Below are 22,623 nucleotides of genomic sequence, written 5' to 3' on the forward strand. Positions count from 1 at the left end.
CTACTTTTCACATCGTTGTATTTTTAAAAAAATGTCAATATATCAGCTATCGTTTTGTCACTTTTGAACACTGACAGCTTGAATGACTAAACCTAAACACCTATTTAGGTCCCATTTCAGGGCTCATGTTTGTTCAAGACAGCAGTAGAATAAAAACAACTTTCACAAGATAACACAAGTAAGACAACAGTCCTTCGCTATGTGTATTTATTTTTCTGCAAAACATCAAAAACAAAAAATATTGAGAACAGTTATATTACTTAATGGCTTATATACATGGCTGCTCACAACAGGAAAAGTAATGGGAAAGGTAAGATTCACAGCACAACCTCATCACACTTGCATAATGTTTACTGTATCGCAGCTAAATTAAAATTATCAATGTTTTCTTGTGTTAATTCAACACCATTTCAGCAACAAAACTGCATCTACTGCTGATTAAAAGTAAAATCATAATAAACACAAAACAGCCTATTTTCACTCTAAAACAAAAGCAAAGTAGTTGTAATGTTTACAGTTCAGGGTTACATAAAAAAAAGCATGTGGTTAAAGTAGTTTTGAATCATTACAAAGGATACGGTAACAAAGATAAAATGTTTCCTAGTGACACTACAACATTTTATTACATAGACAAATTTTCTACGCTCACATGCATTTAAATACTTTTATTGTATTGTTTACATGATGCCTTTCTCTTAAATGCTGGCTATATCAGGGTAGCGTCTTGAAAAGCACAGTGTTTGGAAGACCTACCTTTTATTTCTCAAAATGTGACGACTTAGGGTAACTTCATTACCTAAATCATTTTGTCACATCACATAGTTATATAAAAAACAGCGCTGATGTGCAGTGAAACAATGGACTTTGTTAGTTGAGATGCTCCAGCTGGCAGCAATGATCGGAGCCAACCATTATAACTCAAACTGGTCTTTAAATTCAGTGATCAGAAAAAAATCATTCAAAATGTGTTTTCACTACCCAAACCATCATGGTGACCTGATCCCCACCACAAGGTAACAAACCCTGAAAAAACTTGAAAACTTTGAAAATTACATGGTTTATAGGGGCACTTATTCAGTAGCTTTCTGAATTAGCCAGTCAATTAATAAATGATGAGTGATCAACAGTTATCAGCCCTGAAACTCCAAATCAGAGCTTATTTGTTACAAAATTTTTTTTTTGGGATTAATAATCATCGCTACCCTCGTCTTCCTCGTCATACTTCCTCTTTAGGGAGTGCTTCTTGTGCTTACCCCTGTGTCTCCGTTTACCAGAGAAGTCGGGGTTAGCGTCCCTCGTATGCAACTGCTCGTGCTTCTTAAGAAGGCCGGGGACGGAGAATCCCTTCCCGCACGTGTCGCACGTCCAGGGCTTCTTGCACGTATGAGTCCTTTTGTGGACGTTCAGATGGGACGCCAACTTGTAGGTCTTCCCGCACACATCACAGCTGAACGGGCGCTCGTTGGTGTGTAATCTGATGTGGACCTTCAGATTCCCGACCTGAGTGAAGCTCTTGTCACATATGGAGCACCGGTAGGGTCTCTCTCTGGTGTGGATCCTCAGGTGAACCCTCAGGCAGTACTTGCTAGAGAACTTCTTTTGGCAAACGGGGCATGGGATCTTAGCTTTGGGCACGTGGTCTTGCTGGTGCCTCTTCAGGTCAGACAAATAGACGAAGGTCTTTCCACACTGGGAGCAGAGATACTGGCGGTCACCGATGTGGTAGCCCATGTGTCTCTTCAACAAGCTGGGGACGAGGAACCTCTTCCCGCAACGCTCGCACATGTGAGGACGATCTCTGGTGTGCCAGCGCTCGTGGTTCGACAGCTTGAAAGCCGTTGGGAAGCTTTTGTTGCAGTGCTTGCAGGGGAACGTCATCTGGCTCGTGTGGCACTCCATGTGTCTTTTGAAATAGGTGGACTGCGTGAAGCCCTTGTTGCAGATGTTGCAGTAGAAGGGCTTTTGGCCACTGTGGGCCAGCATGTGCTTCGTCAAGCTCTGCAATTTGGTGAAACACTTGCCGCACTGGCCGCAAGCATAAGGACGCACCGTGCTGTGGGTTTTCAGGTGGTTGTTGAGGAACGCCTGCGTTCTGAAGCTTTTGTTGCATGCCGTGCACAGGAAAGGCTTCTCTCCTGTATGAATGCGCTCGTGGTCCATTAGCTTGGACTGATAAGGGAAGCTCTTGTCGCACACACCGCAGGTGAATCTGTCAGCTGGAGGCCTAATTTGCTTTTTTCTTCTTATGCTTGGCTTCATGTCATCCCTTGCGCTCAACCTGGCTGGAGGAAGTGGTGGCAGGGCTGGGAGTGAGAGCGAGTTGGTGGCAATCTGTGACACCCACTGATGCAATGTGACTCGCTGAGTTTGGGGCTTTTGGCCGTCCTTTGTTCCTGCACTGCCTGCATTCTGTATGGTGGAAGCGCTTTTGATCGGTACTTGAACTACCCTGAAAGGGATTGATTTCAAGGGCAGCCCCCGCTGTACTTCTGGTTTCTCTGGTGCTGCTGGTGCTCCATCTTCTCCTCTGATTTGTGGAGTTGTGGCAGGCTGTTCCTGTGTACAACTCTTCTCTTGTACCAAGTTCTCCCTCTGGGCTGTTGTCGTGACACTCTTTCCCTTTGCAGCGCTGCTGTCAGCTGTTTTATGACTGTATCGCCCTCTCCCCTGTGGTCCAGTAGCAGGGGCTGCTGGGCTGTCAGAGTCATCTGACATCACTCCTAAGTCTTCTGTGTCACTGAGGGAGGCTGGGCTTGTTTGGTTGAGGGTAACCTCTAATCGCTTCGGTGATTCTGGTGGTGGTGGTGGTGGTTCTACTGGTTTGGGCCGGAAGGCGAGTGAAGCGAGCACACAGTCGCCCACTGAGGACGAGATGGTTGCTGCACAAATGGAGAAAGCTTAGTCAAATTCATTTTCACTATATTTAATGATTTATTTTCTTTTTCTTTCTGTGTTTCATCATATGTTTACAGGAACAACCCAAAGTATACCTTTAACACCAAGGAGTCCCTTGGCCTGCTGGTGCAGTAGGAGAGTCTTCAGGTCCCCAGGGTCAGGGATGAAGCCTCCACACGCCTCCAGGACAGTGGGCTCCGTTGAGATCATGGCACCAAGCTGAGGTAGAGGCAGGAAATAGAAATAATGAATGAGTTTGCAGTAAATCTATACTATCCATTTTACCTCTTAGGTTGGATCATGTTTTTATGGTCACTGTACAGATTATCCCCTCAGGAAGCTTTCCCCTGCTATTTTATAAGGCTTCTTGTAACAGCTCACAGCTGTTGTAAAAAAAGATGACATTTTAAAAATATAGGTAATATAACCTAAATAATATCCTTAGTCCAGATCCTGACAAAGACAATTTCTTCAATGACATTATCAGGCCTTAAAATTCAGGCCTGAAATTGGTCCAGTGAATTGGTTACATTGATTTTTTACATTGTTTTGATGTATTTCAGCAGTTTTTCACCTATATCTACATGGTAAAATCGGTTTGATGCTTCATTCCAACAAGGCTTAAAGCGTCTAGAGAGGTATGGAATTTTGCAGACATTCTAAACATGTGTCCGGATACTATAATGTGTGTTATTGATCACCTTATTGCTTTGGCCTGTCCATAGAGATCAATTACAAAACACCAGTGGGGCTGGGAGGAACTCTGGGCCTTGCTCAAGCATTTTGCCACTGGGTCAACCAGATAAAAGGTACTTCCTGTCTCCAACCAGTAGCCCACCCTGCTGTCACTGCCCCAGGGTAAATGTCAGAATGCAATGATAGTACACGTGCATACCTGGGAGAGATTGGGAACAGGAAGAAGTTGCTCCAGCTTGCAAACCAGACCTGCAGTCAGAGCCTGCAGCGCTGTATCGAACTTTGTGCCGTACTGAACAGGGAACACTTCCTGCAGAGAAAGAAATATGTATTCATTTAACAGCTTCATGACTTTGAAATTGTGAGGGCCAAACACAAACAACGTATACACTATATATGTGTGTGTATATATATATATATATATATATATATATATATATATATATATATATATATAGTTTTAATGCCAAATTCACAGTATTGTTGTTCCTATTGTTGTTCCTATTTACACATTTTTCTGTTTGTGTTGGTAGACAACAGAATGGGTCAGTATGAAATTTGATCGCATAAAATACAGTCATAAATACTATGTTATACTGACAACACTAGAAGCAACAAAAGGCTGTCATATTCAAGTACAGCCACAAAGCATCTTCCACCACATTTAAATGGCTTTGTGTGATGACAACCAACCACTCTTTAATACCACATTAAGACAGATGTGGATACCTGGAAAAAATGCTTCCTCTCAGACGGGTTTTTAAGCAGATTCTGGACCAGCACCATGAAGTTCATTTGAGATTTCTCCACTTCTGAGTCCTTCTGTAACACAGGAAGTACTATAAGGTTTAATTCACACATTGGGATTCTAGTGTGCTGAATAAAAATAAACATAAGCTGTGTTTACAATTGTATATTATATGTTGCTCAGAAAGAAAAAAAAGTTCTTCAATCTTACCCCTGAAGATGCAGAGACCTTCAACTTATTTATTAGAGTTTGAATAGCCCTGGAATCTGGTGGGCCCTCTTTGTGAATCAAATCCAAAATGATCTACAGTAGGAGATACAGATTATATATAAAAAAAAACAAAACAAAAACAAACTTCATATGAACATAAAGTACAATTGCAGTAATATTCTTTCCTAATAGGGATCAAGTATTTCAGACAAGCTTATTCAAGATAATCGCTTCTTTTTTCCTCAAACACAATATCAAAGATGACGAGCACAAGTGAAAGCACAAATTCTGCTGTGAATGAGGTTGACAGCTACATTCAAAGATACAGGTATGGAGGCTATAACTTCAAGTGCTCTTTTTGTTCTTGATGTGTATGATTTCTAATAGGAAACATGTAGAGCTCATCAACATAGTGCGGTGTGAACATCCACTTTGATGTTCAGTAGCCTTAAAGAACAAATCCTGAGGAATGAATGCCATTTTAGAAGCCTGGAGAGTGCACAGCATCACAGGCTCAGTGTGATGGAGGCATGTCGCAACTAAAACTTTCTGGAAGCAGGAGGGTTTGAACCTGACAGCAGCCAAAGTATTGACTTTTGTACACGTCAAAGAGCAAGTATAGATCACTGATTGGTTTTTATCTCTATCTAGTTAAATTCACTGTTTTGATATCTGCTGCTTACATAAATTGCATTCTGCTGTTTGAGGCACACACACACAACAGAAGATAAACTCTCACCCTTGCTCTCAACCCCAAGAGGAGCTGAGCAGTCTGCTTGAAACTCATGACCTCAGGAACAGTTTGCGTCACCATGGTCACAAACTCCTCCACTTTCCCATACTGCTTCACGTCTCTCTGCCGTATGACCTGCCATATGTACGAGTATGTCAGCTGCAGAGGGGAAGCCATCAAGCGAAGGGAGGCCAGGGGAAGGGCACCTCCAACACCTGTGCAGAACATGACATTAAGTTAGCACGTTTTGTGTAAGCATGTGTGAAAAGCCAGCAGTTTTTTTTTTTTGTTTGAAGCTGAAATTGTTGCATTAGGCACATATATGCATTTTATTTTATTGTTTTAACTTGTGTACATGGTTTCTACTAATTTTCTACTTTGAACTTATATGATGCGCGTATGTGCTTTGTGTTTCATACTGTGTTTCTGTTTCACTGCTGTGTAACCAACTGAACTGCCCTTCAGGGACAATCTTCCCCTCTATCAGTGATGATGATGAGATCCATTGGATTTGCAAAATGTGTGTGTTTAATACAAACCTACCAACAGCATTAGTGGTTTTGCAAACTGGAGTCAGAAGTTGCTGTAGGGGGCGCTGCAGTGCTAACGACATGCTTTGATCACTGCAGATAAACTGCAGAGGACTTGGAAGTGTGCACGTTTGCGCGTGCACATGCAGTCGTGAAGAGAATAAGCGCCAAACTACAGCCGAGTTAGATTCAAACTTTAAGTAGATAGCGTGGGCGGTATATTGTTACTTAAGGGAGTCATCATAGTTGATATTACACGATGCAGCGACCGATCAGGACATCCGGGGATGCTTTCATTTGAAATCAAGCAGCCTGGACAGTCTCTGCTAACGGTTGTTAGCTAGCTAATCACCAAACAGCGCCAAAATAACTGAAAAGACTTTGTTACACGCATGTTGAACTGCGATATAAAGCAAACAGTCAGTTTACCGCAACAGATGGCTTGCGCTGCATGTCATTTTCTGACCACCGTTCACGGCGGCAGCTACTGTTAGCTTGCTAACGTTAGCTTAGCAACTTACCTGTAGTATCAGAGCGTTTCTCCATTCTGTGGTGAGGATGTGTCGCTAATTCATGAGTTAATCAACCGAGTGCACAAATAGGCAGACAATGTTGCAGTTTACCCAGATATATAATGTTTTAAAGTATTTAACCGTCTTTCTCCCGACCGTCAAGCCAGGAAGAATAATGGCGACCGGCGGGTAGCGGCTTTCCAAAACAAAAGTCCGACTGTTTCCGGCGGATCTTCCTATATAAAATAAAAGCACAATCTTTGCAAAAGTTGCTATGAAGGAGCAGAAAACACAAAAGCAATCGGCCATATGAATTATGATAGTTATGACCTACATTATAATTATTTTTAATAATGATATTTTCACTGTGTTGAGGACCTTGGTGTATTCATTCATTCATTCTTTCTACGTGTCTAAATTTAGTTTTACTATAAAGTGTGAAAGTATACAAAGTATAGATGTCCAATGAAAACAAAGGAGTTACAGTATAACAAGATCCAGCTCAGTGCTGCATTACAGCCACAAATTTATTATTACAAATTTAATCAAACATTAATGGTATTATTTGTGCAGTCAATAACCATGGCAATGAAATACATCAAAACCCCTGTCAGTGAATTTGTGTCTCTTTGAAATGAAGGTCAGGGAGGCCTGAGTAAATGGCCTGACAAAGTTCTACATGAATGTATGATCTCTGTTTTGAGATCCTTCTGAGTATTTCACTTCAAAAACCAAGAATGGAGGCCTTTTATCAACCCTCTTGTTCATGTTAAGTGAACTTTGCGTCTTTTGAAGTTGAATTGTGTACTGTTATTCTATTCTTTTAACTAAAAGGGTATCAATGAAACATTCAGACTTCGTGTGTCACTGTTTTACTGACAACAATAATACAGTGCACTAATATATATACTCATGGGCCATTTGCAGGGGGTGGACAAAATAATGTCAACATTCCATAAAAAAGGACTGACCAAATCATCGTAATAAACTGCTACATATGTGGGTCATATGGTATTCATTTGAATGCCAATTAGCCAGGCATAAAAGACATCATACAATTAGCACTTATATATGTGAATCATCAAAACAACATGGGACAGATAAAAGACAAAAGGCCAAACTGCAAGAGGTTCAAGTCAAACAATATATGGCAGAAGAGCCTCGGAAATCATAACAACAAAGAGAAACAGTGATCAGAAGTTGAAACTACGAAACAGATATACAACATACATGCATATAGGGGGATGACAAAGACAGCTATTGGCATCCAACTACATGACCCACAGCTGCAGTGCACTTTGCAATGATGATTTAGTTACTTCAAAGTTATAATGTGTTTTCCCAGAATGTTCACAGTATTTTGTCTACCCCCCCCGTACATTCATGACTTAAATTGGTCTATTTTTCATTTACAACATTACAACAGTAGAAGTCAACAACAGTTCATTACATTTTGTATGTGGTAAGTGTAACAAAATAACTTAAATATCTCATACAATACAAACACATTTTCACAAAATCAAAAAAGACATTTATACAAATTGGTCACCAGAAAGACATAAAACATAAGTTTCAGAACTTGTCTACAACATGAAAACATTTTTTAATAAAGGTATATCTTTCCATATTTCATTGATGTGTTTTGGAAGTAAATCAGAATACAGAAAACTGTTATTGAAATACTAACAATCCTCTGTAGATGAGGCTACATAGCCTGCGGTCTGGAAAGATTCTTAGCATGTTGATTCATAGGGATCTGCCGACATCAGTCGTGTTTGTAACTGGCATTTCCTCCAGCCTACGGCCAGTTCTTTTGTGACGAGAACAAACCCTCCTTATGTTTCTCACTGAGCTCATCCGTCCATCCATCTATCTATTCCTATGTCCCTCACTTTCCCTCGTCCTGTCTGTCCTGTCTCTCGCTCCCTCTCTCTGACACATACAGTACAAGAGTGCTCACACTCGGGGAGTCATGTTCTCATGACTGTACATGATTGACTCAGTGAATAAGGCATTAAAAACTCTAACACACTCACTGTTGGCCGAGCAGCAGCTATAGATCACTGGGCAACAGCTTTGCAATACAATGTCGGGATTCAAAGTGCCTCTGGCGATGGCTATCTGCCATCTGGTCAGATCTTTGATACACAAAGCAGGACGCTTGTTGAACTGCTCGGCGCGTTGTGTGCGACTAGCAGGTTGGCAATTTGTGACAGATCACAGATCAGAATAATGTCAACAACAATTATAAGACAAGCTGCAGTAGATCAAATGTAGCTTCTTGAATCACCCTTTTATTTCTGATGCATTTCAGTTGTTTTACTAAAAGGCAGTATTGATAGGAATGCACTTCTCTGCATATACCCCTAATGCATTTCAGGAGAAGTGAGCATACAGAAGCAGGTTGGGATTCAGTGTGTTGACTCTACTGCAGTGAAAGGATAGTCAACAACATCATCAACAAACGGATAACAGGGGTCCCATCTCAGAATGAATTGACGTCCTCCAAACAGTGTGATATCATTTTGATTTGAGACTCCAGTGATACTTTTGATTGCAGCTCAAAACTGGAGCACGGCAACACCCTGAACGGCAACAGTTCAGAGTGGCAGGAATGAAAAAAAACTCAACTTGGTCTGCACAGAGAAGTCGAGCCAAATGCTGTTTAACACTGGCAGAGACGAGACAATTAATGTACTTCACCAGAATGGCAGATAACCATAAATTGTGTAGAGAGTTCTTCTTCTGGTCCCAAACAACCTCTTTGGATGGTGAAGTGCCTGGGGAATTTTGTGATTCGCCTGCCTTCGCAGCAGGTGAGTTTTCTCTCGTAGCTCAGGTCCATGCACTCAAATGAGTGAAAGCAGAGGAAGCGTGTCAGACCACACTCGTTTATCCAGCAGGCTCCTGTCAATCTCAGAACGACCTGGAGAGCGAGTTGTTATACTGCTGTCCAGATTTCCCTTTTCTATTAATCATGCTTCATCCACTCTCATGTTCAGGGATCGCCTCCCCCACCGGCTGAGTGTCTGCAGCGTGGGTGAGTGTTTGAAGTGGGATGGAGATAGACACAGTTGGGATCATGTCAGAAGGTGCAATTTGGCTATTTTCAGCGTTGTACACTGGCAAACGCCTTCCAGACTTGACCTAAAAATGAAAAAGAAAGATAGAAAATCACACTCACAGCCTCAACAGTGTTCTTCTATCCTGTTTTCTATGATGAACAAATGACAGATAATACATTTCCAAAGCGGATATCATGATATTAGGTAATAACAGAGCCTCAAAGTACTTCTGAATATTTGATGAGCAGTTGTTAACGTTACAAGAATTGACTTCCTGGAAGTGCTCAGGAAAATGAAGGCACATTATCATGTGGGCTTTATTAGACTGAAGCCACAGAGACCAAAAGGAACAAGAGTCAGTGTTGATGGGAATTACAAAAAGTAAGAGAACCACTATAATTTGGGGTATATACAGTCTATAATATATACCCAAGATATCCTCCTCTCTGAATGACTGTGAAATGGCGTTCAGCTGAATTTTTCATTCTCATTGACACGGAGACCATGCTGAAAATGGCGAGTCTTAGAAATTGCAATAAGCGCTCATTGTGGTATATAAACTATTCATGCCTTTTGAGTTTGACATTTTATGCAAACATTCAATTATCTGCCTAAATAGTGTGGTAACTGTGTTCCAATACACGCAGTAAAGGAGTAAAAAAGTTACTTTTATGAGGCGGAGAAATAGCCAAAATAGTCTTTTAACAAGACTAAGAGTCTGCAGCCATGCTAACAGCTCCGTGAGGCGGTGGTGCTTTGAGCTAAATGCTAACGTCAACATGCTAACACGCTCCCTCTTGACAATGCTAACATGCTGATGTTTAGCAGGTGTGTTAGCATGCAAAGATTTTCTAATTAGCACTAAACACAAAGTACAGCTGAGGCTGATGGGAATGTCATTACTTTTGCAGGTATTTGTTCATAAAACCAAAGAAACACCAAAGTTATGACCATTCATCCTGTTCAATGTTACAAAAAACGACTCTCTGCATGTCTCTGTATTTCCTGTATGTGTATCGTCATACAAATTATTTGAAAAGCAATTTTCATGTTTCACCAGAAGTAGGTAATCCACATTGAGTTGGTTCACTTACTTACCAGCCATGCTAGGATAACAACACAAGCTGTGAAAGGGATGAGAACCAGCAGCAAGGGCATTCTCTTCGACCAGCTGTATTCACGACCCTCCTCCTGACCTCCTGGAAGAAGGAAATATTATTGGAAATTTTGCTGACTACAGTTACACCTTAAAAGTTTGATAGGGGGCAGGCCAATCCTCTTAACGTTTTATTGCACTAGTAGAGAGGATTCTGGTGTACAGTGATTCCAGTTTGGATCTGTTTTTTCACTCAAAAATACTCACTCTGGTTCCCTTTTGAAATGTTGAGTGGCATAAAAACTTACTTAGCAGGCATGAGACTTGCTTTTAATGCAGCTTTTGATCATATAATTCCTTTAATCACCTGTATTGGCTTTGTGTTCAAAGTTACGTTTCTGATTCCTGTTCCCAGCTGTGTGTTCTTGACTCCCAAATCAATATCGGCCCACGAATAGGCTACTGAGCTGCTTTAGTTTTTGAGGCATGGCGTACCTGGTATTTGTTGTGGATTAAGGCATGGTGGCGGCTTGCATGAGCAGCCGGATGTTCCTTGAGAGGCAGTATTCAAGACGTCTTTGATGTAGTCAAAGTAAAGACCAGACATTAAGCTGCCTTCTCGATAGTGACACTGGAAGACTTGCATTGCTGTTTCCTGGGGGATCAGACGACAACAAGCAATCCTGAAATAACTCAATTACGCAATTAAATGTGCTAAACAGCCCCTAAATGTCCAAAATATTACGTACTCGTCCCTAAAAGTGAACTGCAGGGCTTATTTTGCACATTCCATGTTTTCAGATTTGTGTTTTTAGTTGCTGATTTCTTACCAGTTCCTCATGGTCAAAGGTGAAGCGTAAACTCTTCAGCATGGCAATGAAGACAATTATGTGTTCTTTGTTGGAGGAGATGGCACCAAACATGTTGGCCAGCTTCCGAAGACTTTGCTCCAAAGGATAGATATTTAACACCACCCAGCACGTGCCAGCCTGGAGATGCAGGTACAAAAGATAGTAACATCCTTTGTTCAATATTAATGTGTATTGACATTATTTCTGTTTTCACTTCTTCATACATACCACTTCTTTGGGAATGTAACTAACAGGAATCTCATAATCAGAGGGGATATTCTGCTTCTACAAAGGAAATAATGATAGAGAATGATTTGTGCAACATAATATCAGTGATACAAGATCGATTTACCATACATAACATTCCGAGCATATACACATGCCAGGTGATTGTGTGACAAAAAACATGAATGTGATGTGTATCAAGTCTGTTGCAACTCAGTAATCTCACCAATATTGACAGCGTGCTCACATCATCAGTTATTGGTGTCCCAAATTTCCCGGAGCAGAGATTCAAACTTGTGAACAGACTCAAGAAGAGACAAGGTGCTTTCAAGATCTGAAAGAAAGAAAAAAGGTAAAACATATAAACAACATACAGTGTATTTACATCACATCAGTTATAATATACTGTATGTATTATAGTTTAACAATGTTATAGCAGCAGTGCCACTTTCCCCACCCCCATTTTCTGATACCAGGCAGGGGTGGTGCCCTCCCTATACATGCATGCTGCTAAACAAAAAATATTTTCTAAATGTTAAAGCAGATAAATCAGATGAATATTCCAACCTTATTTAAGGCTTGCTATCTGGTTAATCTTCTGATAATCTATGAGCATGCAGAACTGAAATGTTATATAAAGAGCATGATATATTTCTTTACTTTGTTACCAAGGTGACTTTCTTTCAAAAACACTACAATTTCTTCACATTAGTTCGCAGTTAGTCTTCACATTGGTTTGATGTCACATTTTCCAAATGCTGGATATCAGGTTTTGTAAATTTCTGCTTCTCAAAATTCTTTGTCATATATGACAGTAAATTGGATATATCTAGGTTTTGGACTGTTAGGAGACAAAACAAGCAAACTGAAGACATCACCCTGGACCACTGGGAAATTGTGAATGGCATTTGTCCCCTATTTTATAACATGGACGGTCAGAGAAAAATAATCAGCAAATTAATCGACATTGAAAATAATTGTTAGTTGCAGCCCAAATCCAAAATACAAACTCTTTGGACAGCAGATGCATTTGACCCCTTTTATCATAATAAAAAGAACCACTTCAGCACCACAGTAAAGGACCAAATGCACTGAAGTGCAAAGTAATTAAGAACATTCATGTGTCAGCTGTAATGACTCTGTTAATTTGAGGAGATAAGATATGAAATGCAAAACACACAATGAGCTCAAATATGATGAATTCAGAGTTGCCAGTGTGTGATTTTCATTCTTGTATATTATCTAGCAGCAGAATAAAGTAGATGTGCAGATGGATGTCTGAGAGAACACGTGCTAATCTTCCTTATTCAATATATTGAGTGAAAACAAACTGTGTCCATGTGTCATTTCACATTACCCCCCCCCTTTAAAAGGGTGTAACACCAGCAGTATATGGAACAGTTACAGACCTCTTAACACAGTAAAATACCTCTAACTTAATGCAACAATAATGTAAATGTTAAAGGAAGTATTGTTGATTATGAGTAGTTTTATTTTTGATACTGAACTCCATGTTTAAATACTACAGAAATATTATTTAATTGTAATATTTATACTTTTAGTTAACGATTTGTGTATTTTTTTCACTACTGAAAAATAACTGTTTCTGGAAATCAAATATCTACATTTCATTTAACACCCAAAAGTACAGTGGTTCTGATTGCAAGAATAAAGCTGACAAGGCACAAAGAATGTACACACATTTTTAAATTCTTACTCTAAATACAAATATTCTGATATTTAACAAGCACAACACAAGTGAGAATTAAGCTATGGGATATAGCTGCATCCATACATTAGTCTATACACTACACAACAGAAAAATGTTTTTAATTCTACTACTTACTTTCTTCCTCATATGGAGCAAGAATCCGCCGGTTGCTCAAATCCAGTGCATGAAATTCAGTGTTTTCAGTTCAAAGACGGAGCTCATAGTGTGTATGCATATGTGTGTGTGTGTGTGAGATGTCCAAGCGTGCAGTGAAACTTGAGGATGGGCTGGCAGTCTGCTCTCACTGCAGACAGATTGGTGAAGTCTTTTGACATGGTGGAGAGGCCGCCTACAGGCTGAGTCACTGTGTTACACACTGACGCCGTCTGACTTTTCCATAAACTCCCACGTATTCATTTGTATGTCAGGAGAAAGTATAAAGCTCATTTCAAAACAACAGTTGACCAAAGTGCTGTACAATCAAACCATAAAAACAACACAGTAAAAAAACACAAAGATCAGTTTAAAATACAAAAGGACAATAATATAGAAAGGCAACTCTCATAGTGAGTGACAATAAAGCCTGAGAATAAAGATGTGTTTTAAGACGGGATTTAAAAACAGGCAGTGTAGGGGACAGCCTAACATGTAGAGGTAACTCATTCCAGAGTTTGGGGGCTACAACTGCAAAGGCACGATTTCTTCTGTGCTTCAGCCTTAATCTTGGGACAAGGAGCAACTGGTCAGCTGACCTGAGTGACCTTGGTGTAAAAGGTCATAGAGATAGGTTGGAGCTATAGCCCATTATATGATTTGTAGGCTAACAATAAAATCTTAAACAGGGAGCCAGTGAAGGGAAAATGTGCTCTCGCCTCTCGGGAAGGAGTACTTTGTTCACTGCCGTTGGACGTGAAAATGTGACACACTCTGAGGTCAGGTGCTCTGAAGCAGGTCACATCTAAATATAACCCAGACAGCTTAGCACCCGGCAAAACAAAAACACACAGGCTGCAAGATTCAGATCAACAGGTGAGACAGATTGATATGACTAACATAAAATGCAACTTCATTTTGTGGTGTCATCTCCGATATGACTATACTAATGTACTCACATGGGACACCATTTCGAGCATGAACAGGGGCGATACTGTGCCAGCAGCCCTTTACTGATAAACAACTTGCATGCCGTGGACAAAGAACAGACAGATAACATGTTATAAGTTAGCAGCACATGTAACTTAATTTTGTGCTTTTTTATGACAATAAATTATTCAGGTGAAAGAAGCTTGGTGTTTACAGGGAAACACATTTAAACTCATGCTTGTTGTTGTGTCCCTTGATACAGAAATGGACGACTTTGAGCAGGAAGGCATAAATGAGGAACTTATTGAGTTTGCCATTCGAGAAAGCATTCAAGATGCCTACAAGTTGCCATGTTCAGTACAAACAAACAGGTATGAGAGAGTCCAAATTGTCTTCATGTCCAAAATGCTTTCACTCAAAGGATTTTGGGTGGGGCTACCTATCAAAAGTACTTCTTTAATCTTTATTATTAATACTAATTTATTGATGGGGTAGTAAACTAATTTCACAAAAGATGTGTAGATTCCAAATTCACAAGAAATCATGAAATAAATCATTTAAGGGTCATGAAGCTCTATCATAGTGTTTCTAGAGTAAAATCTTTAATTTGACCCACTTTTCTCCTTTGGTTCATTAGGAAGGAAGCAAACAGTGAAAGCTTTATGAAGATAATGGCAGCCATTCACAAAGGTAAGGTTCCTATTTAACTCTGTGTGGTGTTAGAGTAATTCCATTCTAAAGTTAACAGTAATGGGCAACATTAAGCAAAGTTGTATACGCCTACAAATAAATACAAATGCTTGTTTTTTGTGGTGTCCATGAATATTACAACAAGTGTGTCCCGCATGGGTCTTGGTTGTGTCTCCACAGGTAATGTGTATGCGCTGCAGGAGCTGTCAGGTTGCGTGTCTGCCTTCAGAGAGAGAGACAGCAGGGGCCGGCTGCCTCTGCACGCAGCAGCTGTGCAGCCACAGCCAGACATCCTGCATGCAGTGCTGCAGGGTGAGAGCTCAGTGCAACAGGCTGGGTGCAAAATCTAAACGAAAAAGAGCATCTGCAATTTGATGAAAGCATTTACGTAGATGTAAGTTAGAATAACTAGAGAGAGTGAGTGTATTTCCAACTTTAACATACTCTTATTGGTGTTTTGTAGCAGTGTTGGCGTCCACAGACCTGACCCTGGAGGAGCAGACAGAGGATGGGGACACATCTCTTACTCTGGCAGCAGAGGCCGGCCTGCTGGATAACGTCAGGATGCTGCTGCAACACGGAGCTTCACCACACAACACCAACAGCAGGAACGAGTCTCCTCTGCTGATCGGTAGCACGCACACAAACTCAACACAGTAGACAACTCATGCTGTCAGTCACTGAGCCTACACACTCATCCCTATTAACAGCACATTCCGAAACAGGGTTATTAATAGATTGCCACTTTACAAAAACGTACTGTTACAAATTACTTTTTTATATGTTAATGTAAATACATCAAGCCTTAGGTAACATAGCTATTGTTAGCCTAGCCACCATAGCCAGTCTAATCCATAACAGAAATTTAGAGACAACTAACCAAATAATACTTTATTATTATAAACTTTATTATTTTGGGCATGTTTAATGTATTAGTAGAACGCGATTACATCATATAAAACTCCATGTCGCGTGCATAGGTATGGGATATTATTTATTATTCACTATAAATACTTTGAATGCGTAACCACGGTTGCTATCATCCTGGCATAAGCCGTTTTCTTAGACGGTGAAGCGGTCATCATGGTAAACATTGTAGTGAATGTGAAGTTGACGTCACGCTGTCTTAAATTTTGGGTAAATTTTGTTTACGCCGCCATGTTGTGAGGATCCCGCTTGACCGACCCGCCTCCGTTCTCAGGTAAATACTGCTAACGTTATTTACTGTATATCGCTCTGTCACGTTAACGTTAGTTATTTATGCCTAAACTCTCTAAACATACTCTCTGTTTTACGTTTGTCTTTACAGGTTAATTTGTGAGAAGTGACCTACAGAGGTCAGTGAAGTAGAAAGTGTTCGTTGTGAGGAGATAAGTTACAGTGGTAATGTGTTAGCATGTGCATGTTGCACATTATGCAATGTAAACACTTAAAGTAATTACCAGGATGTGAGGGTGGAGTAGTACGATATGAAACAACAGACAATGTGAAACATTAGTCAAGCAATTATTTATTATTTCTGGTAAAAAAAGACAACTAATAAACCCAGTAATCAATAGTATAATAAGTATAGCCACTGTCCCTGTGTGTTATCCTTACACACACACACACACAGTTTTGTCAGAAATGTGAGACCACAATGAGGCAGTAACTTGCCTTGAATAGACTTGAGTGAGTTACCATGTCAACATAACTGAAGGAATGACTGATCTTATAAAGTAACTTGCTTATGAAGTTTAAAAACTGCTCAGTAACCAAAGTATCTGCAGCTACTGTGAAGACTGTACTGTGTCCATGTTTCCGAGTAACTTTGATCTTTTCACTTTTACTTGTCAGACAATTATTGCCATGTTTATGCTTTACAATGTTTGTCATAGCTGCAGGTTATCCGTTTGTGTGCCCTTCTAGTATTCGGGTTTACTTCTGGGGTATGTGGCCCACTAAATATGTGCAGTAGTGTTTCTCACTCTGGCCCCGCCCGCGAGTTCCCGCTCAGCCCATAGACTTTTTTAAAATTTGTTTAAAACTGTTTAAAATTCCCTATTTATTGATATTTATTCATACTTCTATTACTGCTGTGTAATAACCACCATCTCATACTCATCTTAATAAGCCACACTTAACTTGACAGTACATGCACTATTACATATTACTTATATTAACATAATATTATTATACCGTACATACTTATCATCAACCGGTAAACCCACTTTGTACTTTACACTTGTTTTAATTTTATACATATATCCACTTTGTACTTAATATATCTGACCTGTATTATAGTGTATTATATTTTGATTTGCTTAGTACTTCTATCCCTGTGTGCACTGATGTGATAGTGAGCAGCTGTAACAAAAGAGTTTCCCCTCGGGGATTAATAAAGTATTTCTGATTCTGATTTACATTGTGATGACGTCAGAGATTTTTAAATAGCTTTTCTCGGCTCGAGGAAAGTTTTGCAGCAATAAAACCTCCATAGATCAAAAATTCATAATAGAAAGAGTCATAATTGACCTTGTTTGCAGTTTGCGGTGTCCTGTCAACAGTTTTACAGACGTCTCTTTTATAATGGTGGCCTATGGGGAAAATGTTTTTTGGGCCGCAGGGGGATTTTTCGTTGCAATACCACGAGTGGCCACTGGAAAAAAAATGTCTGCAAGGCTGAGCGGTGGCGCCGTATCATGGATGTATAAAGAGAACTGGATACAGTGTTGAGGGTGGGGCCCCGTTAATTTCTATGAAAGCTGCTCAGTGGCACATGAAGCCAAAAAAGGTCGACTTCCCGGTATAAAATTACCCGGATCTTCTGCATCGTGAGGCCCATAGGGCAAGCGCACTAGAGACTCCGCCGGCCAACTTCCGATTTAGCCCTCCACTAACTTGAATGGGGATAAAATGATTTAATTGTGCGGCTCCTCTTGACTTTCCAAATGTTATCGGACCAAATTGATCAAATTCTGATAGTGAAACAAGTCATTTTGTGGGGGTTGTGACGTTCAAAAAAATGTATCCACCGTTTTACAGCTGCTTCTTTCACAATGTCTATAGGAAAAATTATTTTTGGGCCCCTGTGCATCACATGATGGACCTGGAAGTTGTAATTCCATTGTTTGGCTACTATGTCAAATTGGCTTCAAAGCCCAGCGCACTTTCTGGGGGCTTGCGCTCATGGATGTATAATAAGAACTGGATACGCCGCTGATGCTCAGCCTGGCAGCCATTTTCTTCCAGTGGCCACTCGCGGTATTGCAATGAAAAATTCCCCTGCGGCCCAAAAAGCATTTTCCCCATAGGCCACCTTTATAAGAGAGACGTCTGTAAAACTGTTGACAGGACACCTCAAACTGCAAACAAGAAAAGCGATTTAAAAATCCGTGACGTCATCACAATGTAAAGTCACACAGGCGGGGCCAGTGGAAGAAACACTACTGTGCATATTCAGTGGACCTGGAAGCCAGAAAACTTCTTTGCCGTATGCGGCAACAAGCATTTCTCATTGGAATGAATAGGCGGCATGCAACACAGCGTGACGTAGCTTCACATTCCCTATACCATGTTAGCATGCTGACCTTAGCATTTAGCTCAAAGCACCACTATTCCTAAATGCAGCCTCACAGAGCCACTAGCATGGCTGGCATAACTGGCCTAATACTGTTTTTAATAATATCTCCTTTATGAATTATAAATCCGTCATTAGTATGGCTTTTTACCGTGTCACCTTGTATTTTCTACATTTTGTAGCAGTGAGACAGAGATCATACGACTTGGTTTTATCCCTCATCATGGGTGGGGCCTTTGTGGAGCAGGTGTGCCTCACTAAGTGGACGGCCACCCATGAAGCTGCAAAGGTGAACAGCTCAGCATTGATGCTGACTAGAGCATGAGAAAACTCAACATCCAGGCTAAATTTCACATTTTCTCCTTCCATAGTCACCATCTTTCCTTCCTTCTTCATATCCCTGCCTTCTATCTCTTACACCAGGTGGGTTGTCCAGCTATTCTGATGCTGCTGCTTCGACATGGAGCCAAAGTAACTGCCAGAGATGGTCATGGGGTGACTCCTCTGGGGATCGCAGCTGAATACGGCAACACTGAAGTTTTGGATATACTCATACGGCATGGTAAAACACTAAAATACTGTGTAATGTTTCACATTTGTCATGTTTGTATGTTGAGTAATACCACACAACAATTGTTCTCACTCATCAGACCTTGTTGTACTCTCCCTGTGCTCCACTAGGTGGTGACGTGAACGCCCAGGCTACCAATGGAGACACAGTCCTGTACGATGCAACTGGATGTGGAAACCTGGACAGTATTGAGCTGCTCCTGCAGCACGGAGCCAACCCGAATGTAGCCAGCTATGCCTGCCAGCTGCCCATCCACAGAGCTGCATATGAGGGACACATACTGTGAGCTGACCACCGTGTCCTGAAGCTGTGTGCACTGATCTCGATGCAGTCATCTTGAGGACTAGATATGGCAAAATTCTCATGCCAAAAGTTTGAGAATATCGGAGTTTTAAAAGATAATCCAGTTCCAGAAAGAAAGAAATTACTGGAGACAAATTAACATTCTTTTCCTACTATTTTGCAGCTAAATTGATCAAACTGTAGACTGTCTCTCTCTGCACCTCACAGCTCTGCAGTGTTTTCACTGCAATCATTTCCACAAAGAGCCTTCTGTTTATCCCTGTTTTTCAGTTCTGTCACTGAATAACACTGTAGCTCAAACCACAATCTAATGAACATTTTTCTCTATGTCCTGTTTTCTTCTTTTAGCATTTGTTTTTCACTGTTTCTGTCCCTCGCTCTCTTCCTGTTTGTCTCCCCCTCTCTTTCTCTCTCTCTCTCTAGAGCCCTGAGGACTCTCATCCCCATCACCACAAAGAGAGCTATCCATCTCTCAGGCCAGGACCCCATCCACTCAGCAGCTGACGGGGGACAGGTTGAGTGTCTGGAGCTGCTTATCAACAAAGGATATGATGTCAATGCCTTGCTAGACACACACATCTCTGGTATGCTAAACTCTCTCACACACAAACTTACTCAAAAACATATGAATCTTTAAATAAAGATGGCCTATAAGTGAATAGAGTGTCCCTAAATGCACCACAGATGACAAGTTTAGAATAGTCACTGCTTGCAACATCATTACTAACTTTGACCAAAGAATAAAGATGACTAATTGTTCACTGTGAGGGTTTACCTACATCAAGAAAGTTTTAAATGTCTGTAAGTTGATTTTTCTGCTGTAGTGTAATAAATTGAAACCAGCTGCTTTCTAAAAAGTTATGTTTTCTGAATGCTTTTTGTAGATAATAAGTTAAACATTCAAAACATTGGCCTTCTTTTAAACTGGCCATAGGCAGCCCGTCCCCTGATCAAATGTAAATCTTGTTGCAGACAACTACAGGGACCTCAGGAAGACTCCTCTGTACTTTGCTGTTTCCAACGGTGATGTGACCTGCGCCGAGATGTTGCTGGCAGCTGGAGCGAGAACTGACCTGGACCCACTACAGTGCATCCTGGTCGCTATACGCACTGAGAGGTGTGAAGCACACATATGTGTGTATTCCCACTCATTATAACTTATGTGGTGGCGGTGAGGTTGTGTTGCAGTAACTTCTGACGTCTCTGTTTGGCCATTTCCAGGTATGAGCTGGTGCAGCTGCTCCTGTCCTATGGAGCGGAGGTGAATTGTTACTTCAGAGTGATCAGCAACACACTGTTCCCCACAGCCCTGCAGTACAGCCTGAGGGATCGCGTCATGCTGCGCCTGCTGCTCAACAGTGGATATCAAGCTTACAAGTACGTCTAGCAACTGTAAAATTAAAAGAGTTCTAACATATTTGATTTCAGTGAAGTAGTTCAGTTTTTCTCTAGTGGCATTCCATGTTTAGGAATTTGAGTAAAACGTATGCAAGCACTGAAATTCAAATAAAAATAATTAAGAGGTCATTTATAAAATTGCACATTTTAACATTTTATCTCTGCAACACTGTCCCTGGTAGGTGTTTCCAGTGTTGCCATGGTAACAGTGAAGAAATGGATAGTACCTGGACTGACCTCCATAACCAAGCCTACCGGATGTACAGTCAACCTAACGTCATCTCAGTAGGAGCCAATTCAGGCAGACATATTTACAAATCTGCTGTACACTCCTTAGTAATAAAGAGTGGAACTTTGTTGGGGTTGACTACACACACACAAAGATAGCAATCAGTTCATCATACAACCAATCAACCAATCAAAGAGCCAATAATCCAACATATACGATAAATCATATCCCTGTTTTTTCTCTTTCAGTTCTGTGAGTTTGTATCGGTATCGTGGCTGACACATCTGGTTGGCAGTGTTGTAAGGATGCTCCTGGACTACGTCAGCCATGTCAGCATCTGTCCCAACCTCAAACGCATTCTGGAGAGGAGACCCGAGTGGGAGGAGATTTCTGACATACTGAGTAAAACTTCAAATCCGTTACTTGGTATTTAAAAAAGAAAAAGAAAAAAAAAGATCCATGATGATAACTAGAGGCTATACGTTTGTTTGTGCGTCCCCAGGCAAGCCACGGTCTCTGCAGCACTTGTGTCGAATGGTAATCAGAGGTCACATGAGTATCAGGACGCTGAATGACCCTGAAGCCATGGCTGCTGTCCCTTTTCCTCCGAGACTGAAGGAATACCTGACCTACAGAGAGTACAACCTGTATGGTGACCTCTCCTCAATGTGAAACACAGTTGATTTATATCTGTGTGATTAAAACACTAATGAAAAGGCACTAGTCACTTTAAAGATTAGCCAGTGGGAATATATGATCTCTCTGCAGTGTAAACTTGTAAAACAATACCATTAATACAACTGAAAAAGGCATGTATAGCTTATGAAATAGATGTCTCATGAATCTTAAATGCCCTGTACACCCACACAGGTGTTGTCACTTCTCGCTAATTAGACCTCTGGCTTAAGGAGAAGTTGGGCAGGGAATTGTATGAGGTCACCAAACGACATCAGCACAGTACTGACAAGAGGTCTAATCAGGCAGGTTAAGTGAAAACACCTGTGTGGGTGGACAACATTTTTCTCACTTTGTGCTGTACATGTGTATGGTCAATATGGGGTTTGAAAATGAAAAAAATAATGGTATTGTTACTTAAATATAACATGGATTTGTTAGAATATTTTGTTATTTTGTAATAAACAATGATATTTTAGTGTTTTTGTTCTATTTGTGTGTTAATAAAACCATTCTGTGCTGGGCCTGGCTGAGTGTAACCACAACTTGTCACTCAACAGCAGATTAGGACAAACAGAGCTATGAGCTGTTTAAAAGCCCTTAATGACATCAGCATAATTCCTGTTCTTTCATTATGTATCTTTCTCTGCGCCAGACTGAAAGATTTGGAGTGATGACGTTAATGATGAGCTATTCATGTGTTTGTATGTGGGAGCATGTATGTATGTGCGTGAGTTTGAGAGAATTAAAAAAAGAGAAAAATAAAAACAGCAACAAATGATCAACTTACTAGTGAGGTCAAGCTACTTTACAACACAAATCCTGTGATGCAACAGCTATTTG

At 40.6% G+C, this 22,623-nt stretch overlaps 3 protein-coding genes across 8 annotated transcripts; 1 reads left to right on the forward strand and 2 right to left on the reverse strand.

The window, feature by feature from the left end:
• Positions 1 to 190: 190 nt before the first annotated feature.
• si:dkey-14d8.1 (zinc finger protein 354C) lies at positions 191 to 6,545 on the reverse strand. The gene is made up of 7 exons (XM_044185488.1): positions 6,334 to 6,545; positions 5,289 to 5,497; positions 4,550 to 4,642; positions 4,321 to 4,413; positions 3,791 to 3,901; positions 2,991 to 3,114; positions 191 to 2,879 (listed from the first exon to the last, which is right to left on the reverse strand). The coding sequence occupies exons 1-7, from the start codon at positions 6,356 to 6,358 to the stop codon at positions 1,186 to 1,188; spliced, it is 2,349 nt and encodes a 782-aa protein (XP_044041423.1). The 5' UTR covers positions 6,359 to 6,545; the 3' UTR covers positions 191 to 1,185.
• A 275-nt stretch (positions 6,546 to 6,820) lies between these two features.
• Positions 6,821 to 13,738, reverse strand: LOC122870998. The gene is made up of 7 exons (XM_044185495.1): positions 13,408 to 13,738; positions 11,788 to 11,895; positions 11,565 to 11,621; positions 11,316 to 11,474; positions 10,981 to 11,140; positions 10,488 to 10,588; positions 6,821 to 9,471 (listed from the first exon to the last, which is right to left on the reverse strand). Exons 1-7 carry the CDS (start codon positions 13,417 to 13,419, stop codon positions 9,307 to 9,309), a joined length of 762 nt encoding a protein of 253 aa, XP_044041430.1. The 5' UTR covers positions 13,420 to 13,738; the 3' UTR covers positions 6,821 to 9,306.
• Positions 11,465 to 22,623, forward strand: asb15b (ankyrin repeat and SOCS box containing 15b). Of its 6 annotated transcripts, none has more exons than XM_044185492.1 (14): positions 11,465 to 11,486; positions 14,618 to 14,726; positions 14,993 to 15,045; positions 15,226 to 15,357; positions 15,509 to 15,676; positions 18,787 to 18,893; positions 19,028 to 19,166; positions 19,286 to 19,457; positions 19,902 to 20,062; positions 20,451 to 20,595; positions 20,700 to 20,855; positions 21,059 to 21,161; positions 21,354 to 21,507; positions 21,608 to 22,621. In XM_044185492.1, the coding sequence occupies exons 2-14, from the start codon at positions 14,620 to 14,622 to the stop codon at positions 21,775 to 21,777; spliced, it is 1,767 nt and encodes a 588-aa protein (XP_044041427.1). In that variant the 5' UTR covers positions 11,465 to 11,486; positions 14,618 to 14,619; the 3' UTR covers positions 21,778 to 22,621. The 6 variants fall into 6 exon arrangements, 5 of the variants coding, with proteins under 5 accessions (XP_044041427.1, XP_044041426.1, XP_044041429.1 ...); XM_044185491.1 differs by lacking the exon at positions 11,465 to 11,486 and adding an exon at positions 11,797 to 11,913; XR_006376757.1 differs by lacking the exon at positions 11,465 to 11,486 and adding an exon at positions 14,050 to 14,301 and having other exon boundaries at positions 21,059 to 21,136; positions 21,608 to 21,747.

This window comes from Siniperca chuatsi, linkage group LG23, assembly GCF_020085105.1.
Source record: "Siniperca chuatsi isolate FFG_IHB_CAS linkage group LG23, ASM2008510v1, whole genome shotgun sequence".
Taxonomy (NCBI): Eukaryota; Metazoa; Chordata; class Actinopteri; order Centrarchiformes; family Sinipercidae; genus Siniperca; species Siniperca chuatsi.

Excerpts from the sequence above, each read along its gene's own strand:
- asb15b (XM_044185492.1), top strand. The coding sequence starts at position 14,620 with ATGGACGACTTTGAGCAGGAAGGCATAAATGAGGAACTTATTGAGTTT. Across the intron at positions 15,046-15,225 it reads AATGGCAGCCATTCACAAAG|GTAATGTGTATGCGCTGCAG; the intron begins GTAAGGTTCCTA and ends GTGTCTCCACAG. Across the intron at positions 20,596-20,699 it reads GTCGCTATACGCACTGAGAG|GTATGAGCTGGTGCAGCTGC; the intron begins GTGTGAAGCACA and ends GGCCATTTCCAG.
- si:dkey-14d8.1 (XM_044185488.1), bottom strand. The coding sequence starts at position 6,358 with ATGGAGAAACGCTCTGATACTACAG. Across the intron at positions 4,643-5,288 it reads TCTTGGGGTTGAGAGCAAGG|ATCATTTTGGATTTGATTCA; the intron begins GTGAGAGTTTAT and ends CTCCTACTGTAG. Across the intron at positions 3,902-4,320 it reads AGAGGAAGCATTTTTTCCAG|GAAGTGTTCCCTGTTCAGTA; the intron begins GTATCCACATCT and ends CTTTCTCTGCAG.
- LOC122870998 (XM_044185495.1), bottom strand. Across the intron at positions 11,622-11,787 it reads TGAGCACGCTGTCAATATTG|AAGCAGAATATCCCCTCTGA; the intron begins GTGAGATTACTG and ends TTTCCTTTGTAG. Across the intron at positions 10,589-10,980 it reads TAATCCACAACAAATACCAG|GAGGTCAGGAGGAGGGTCGT; the intron begins GTACGCCATGCC and ends TCCTTCTTCCAG.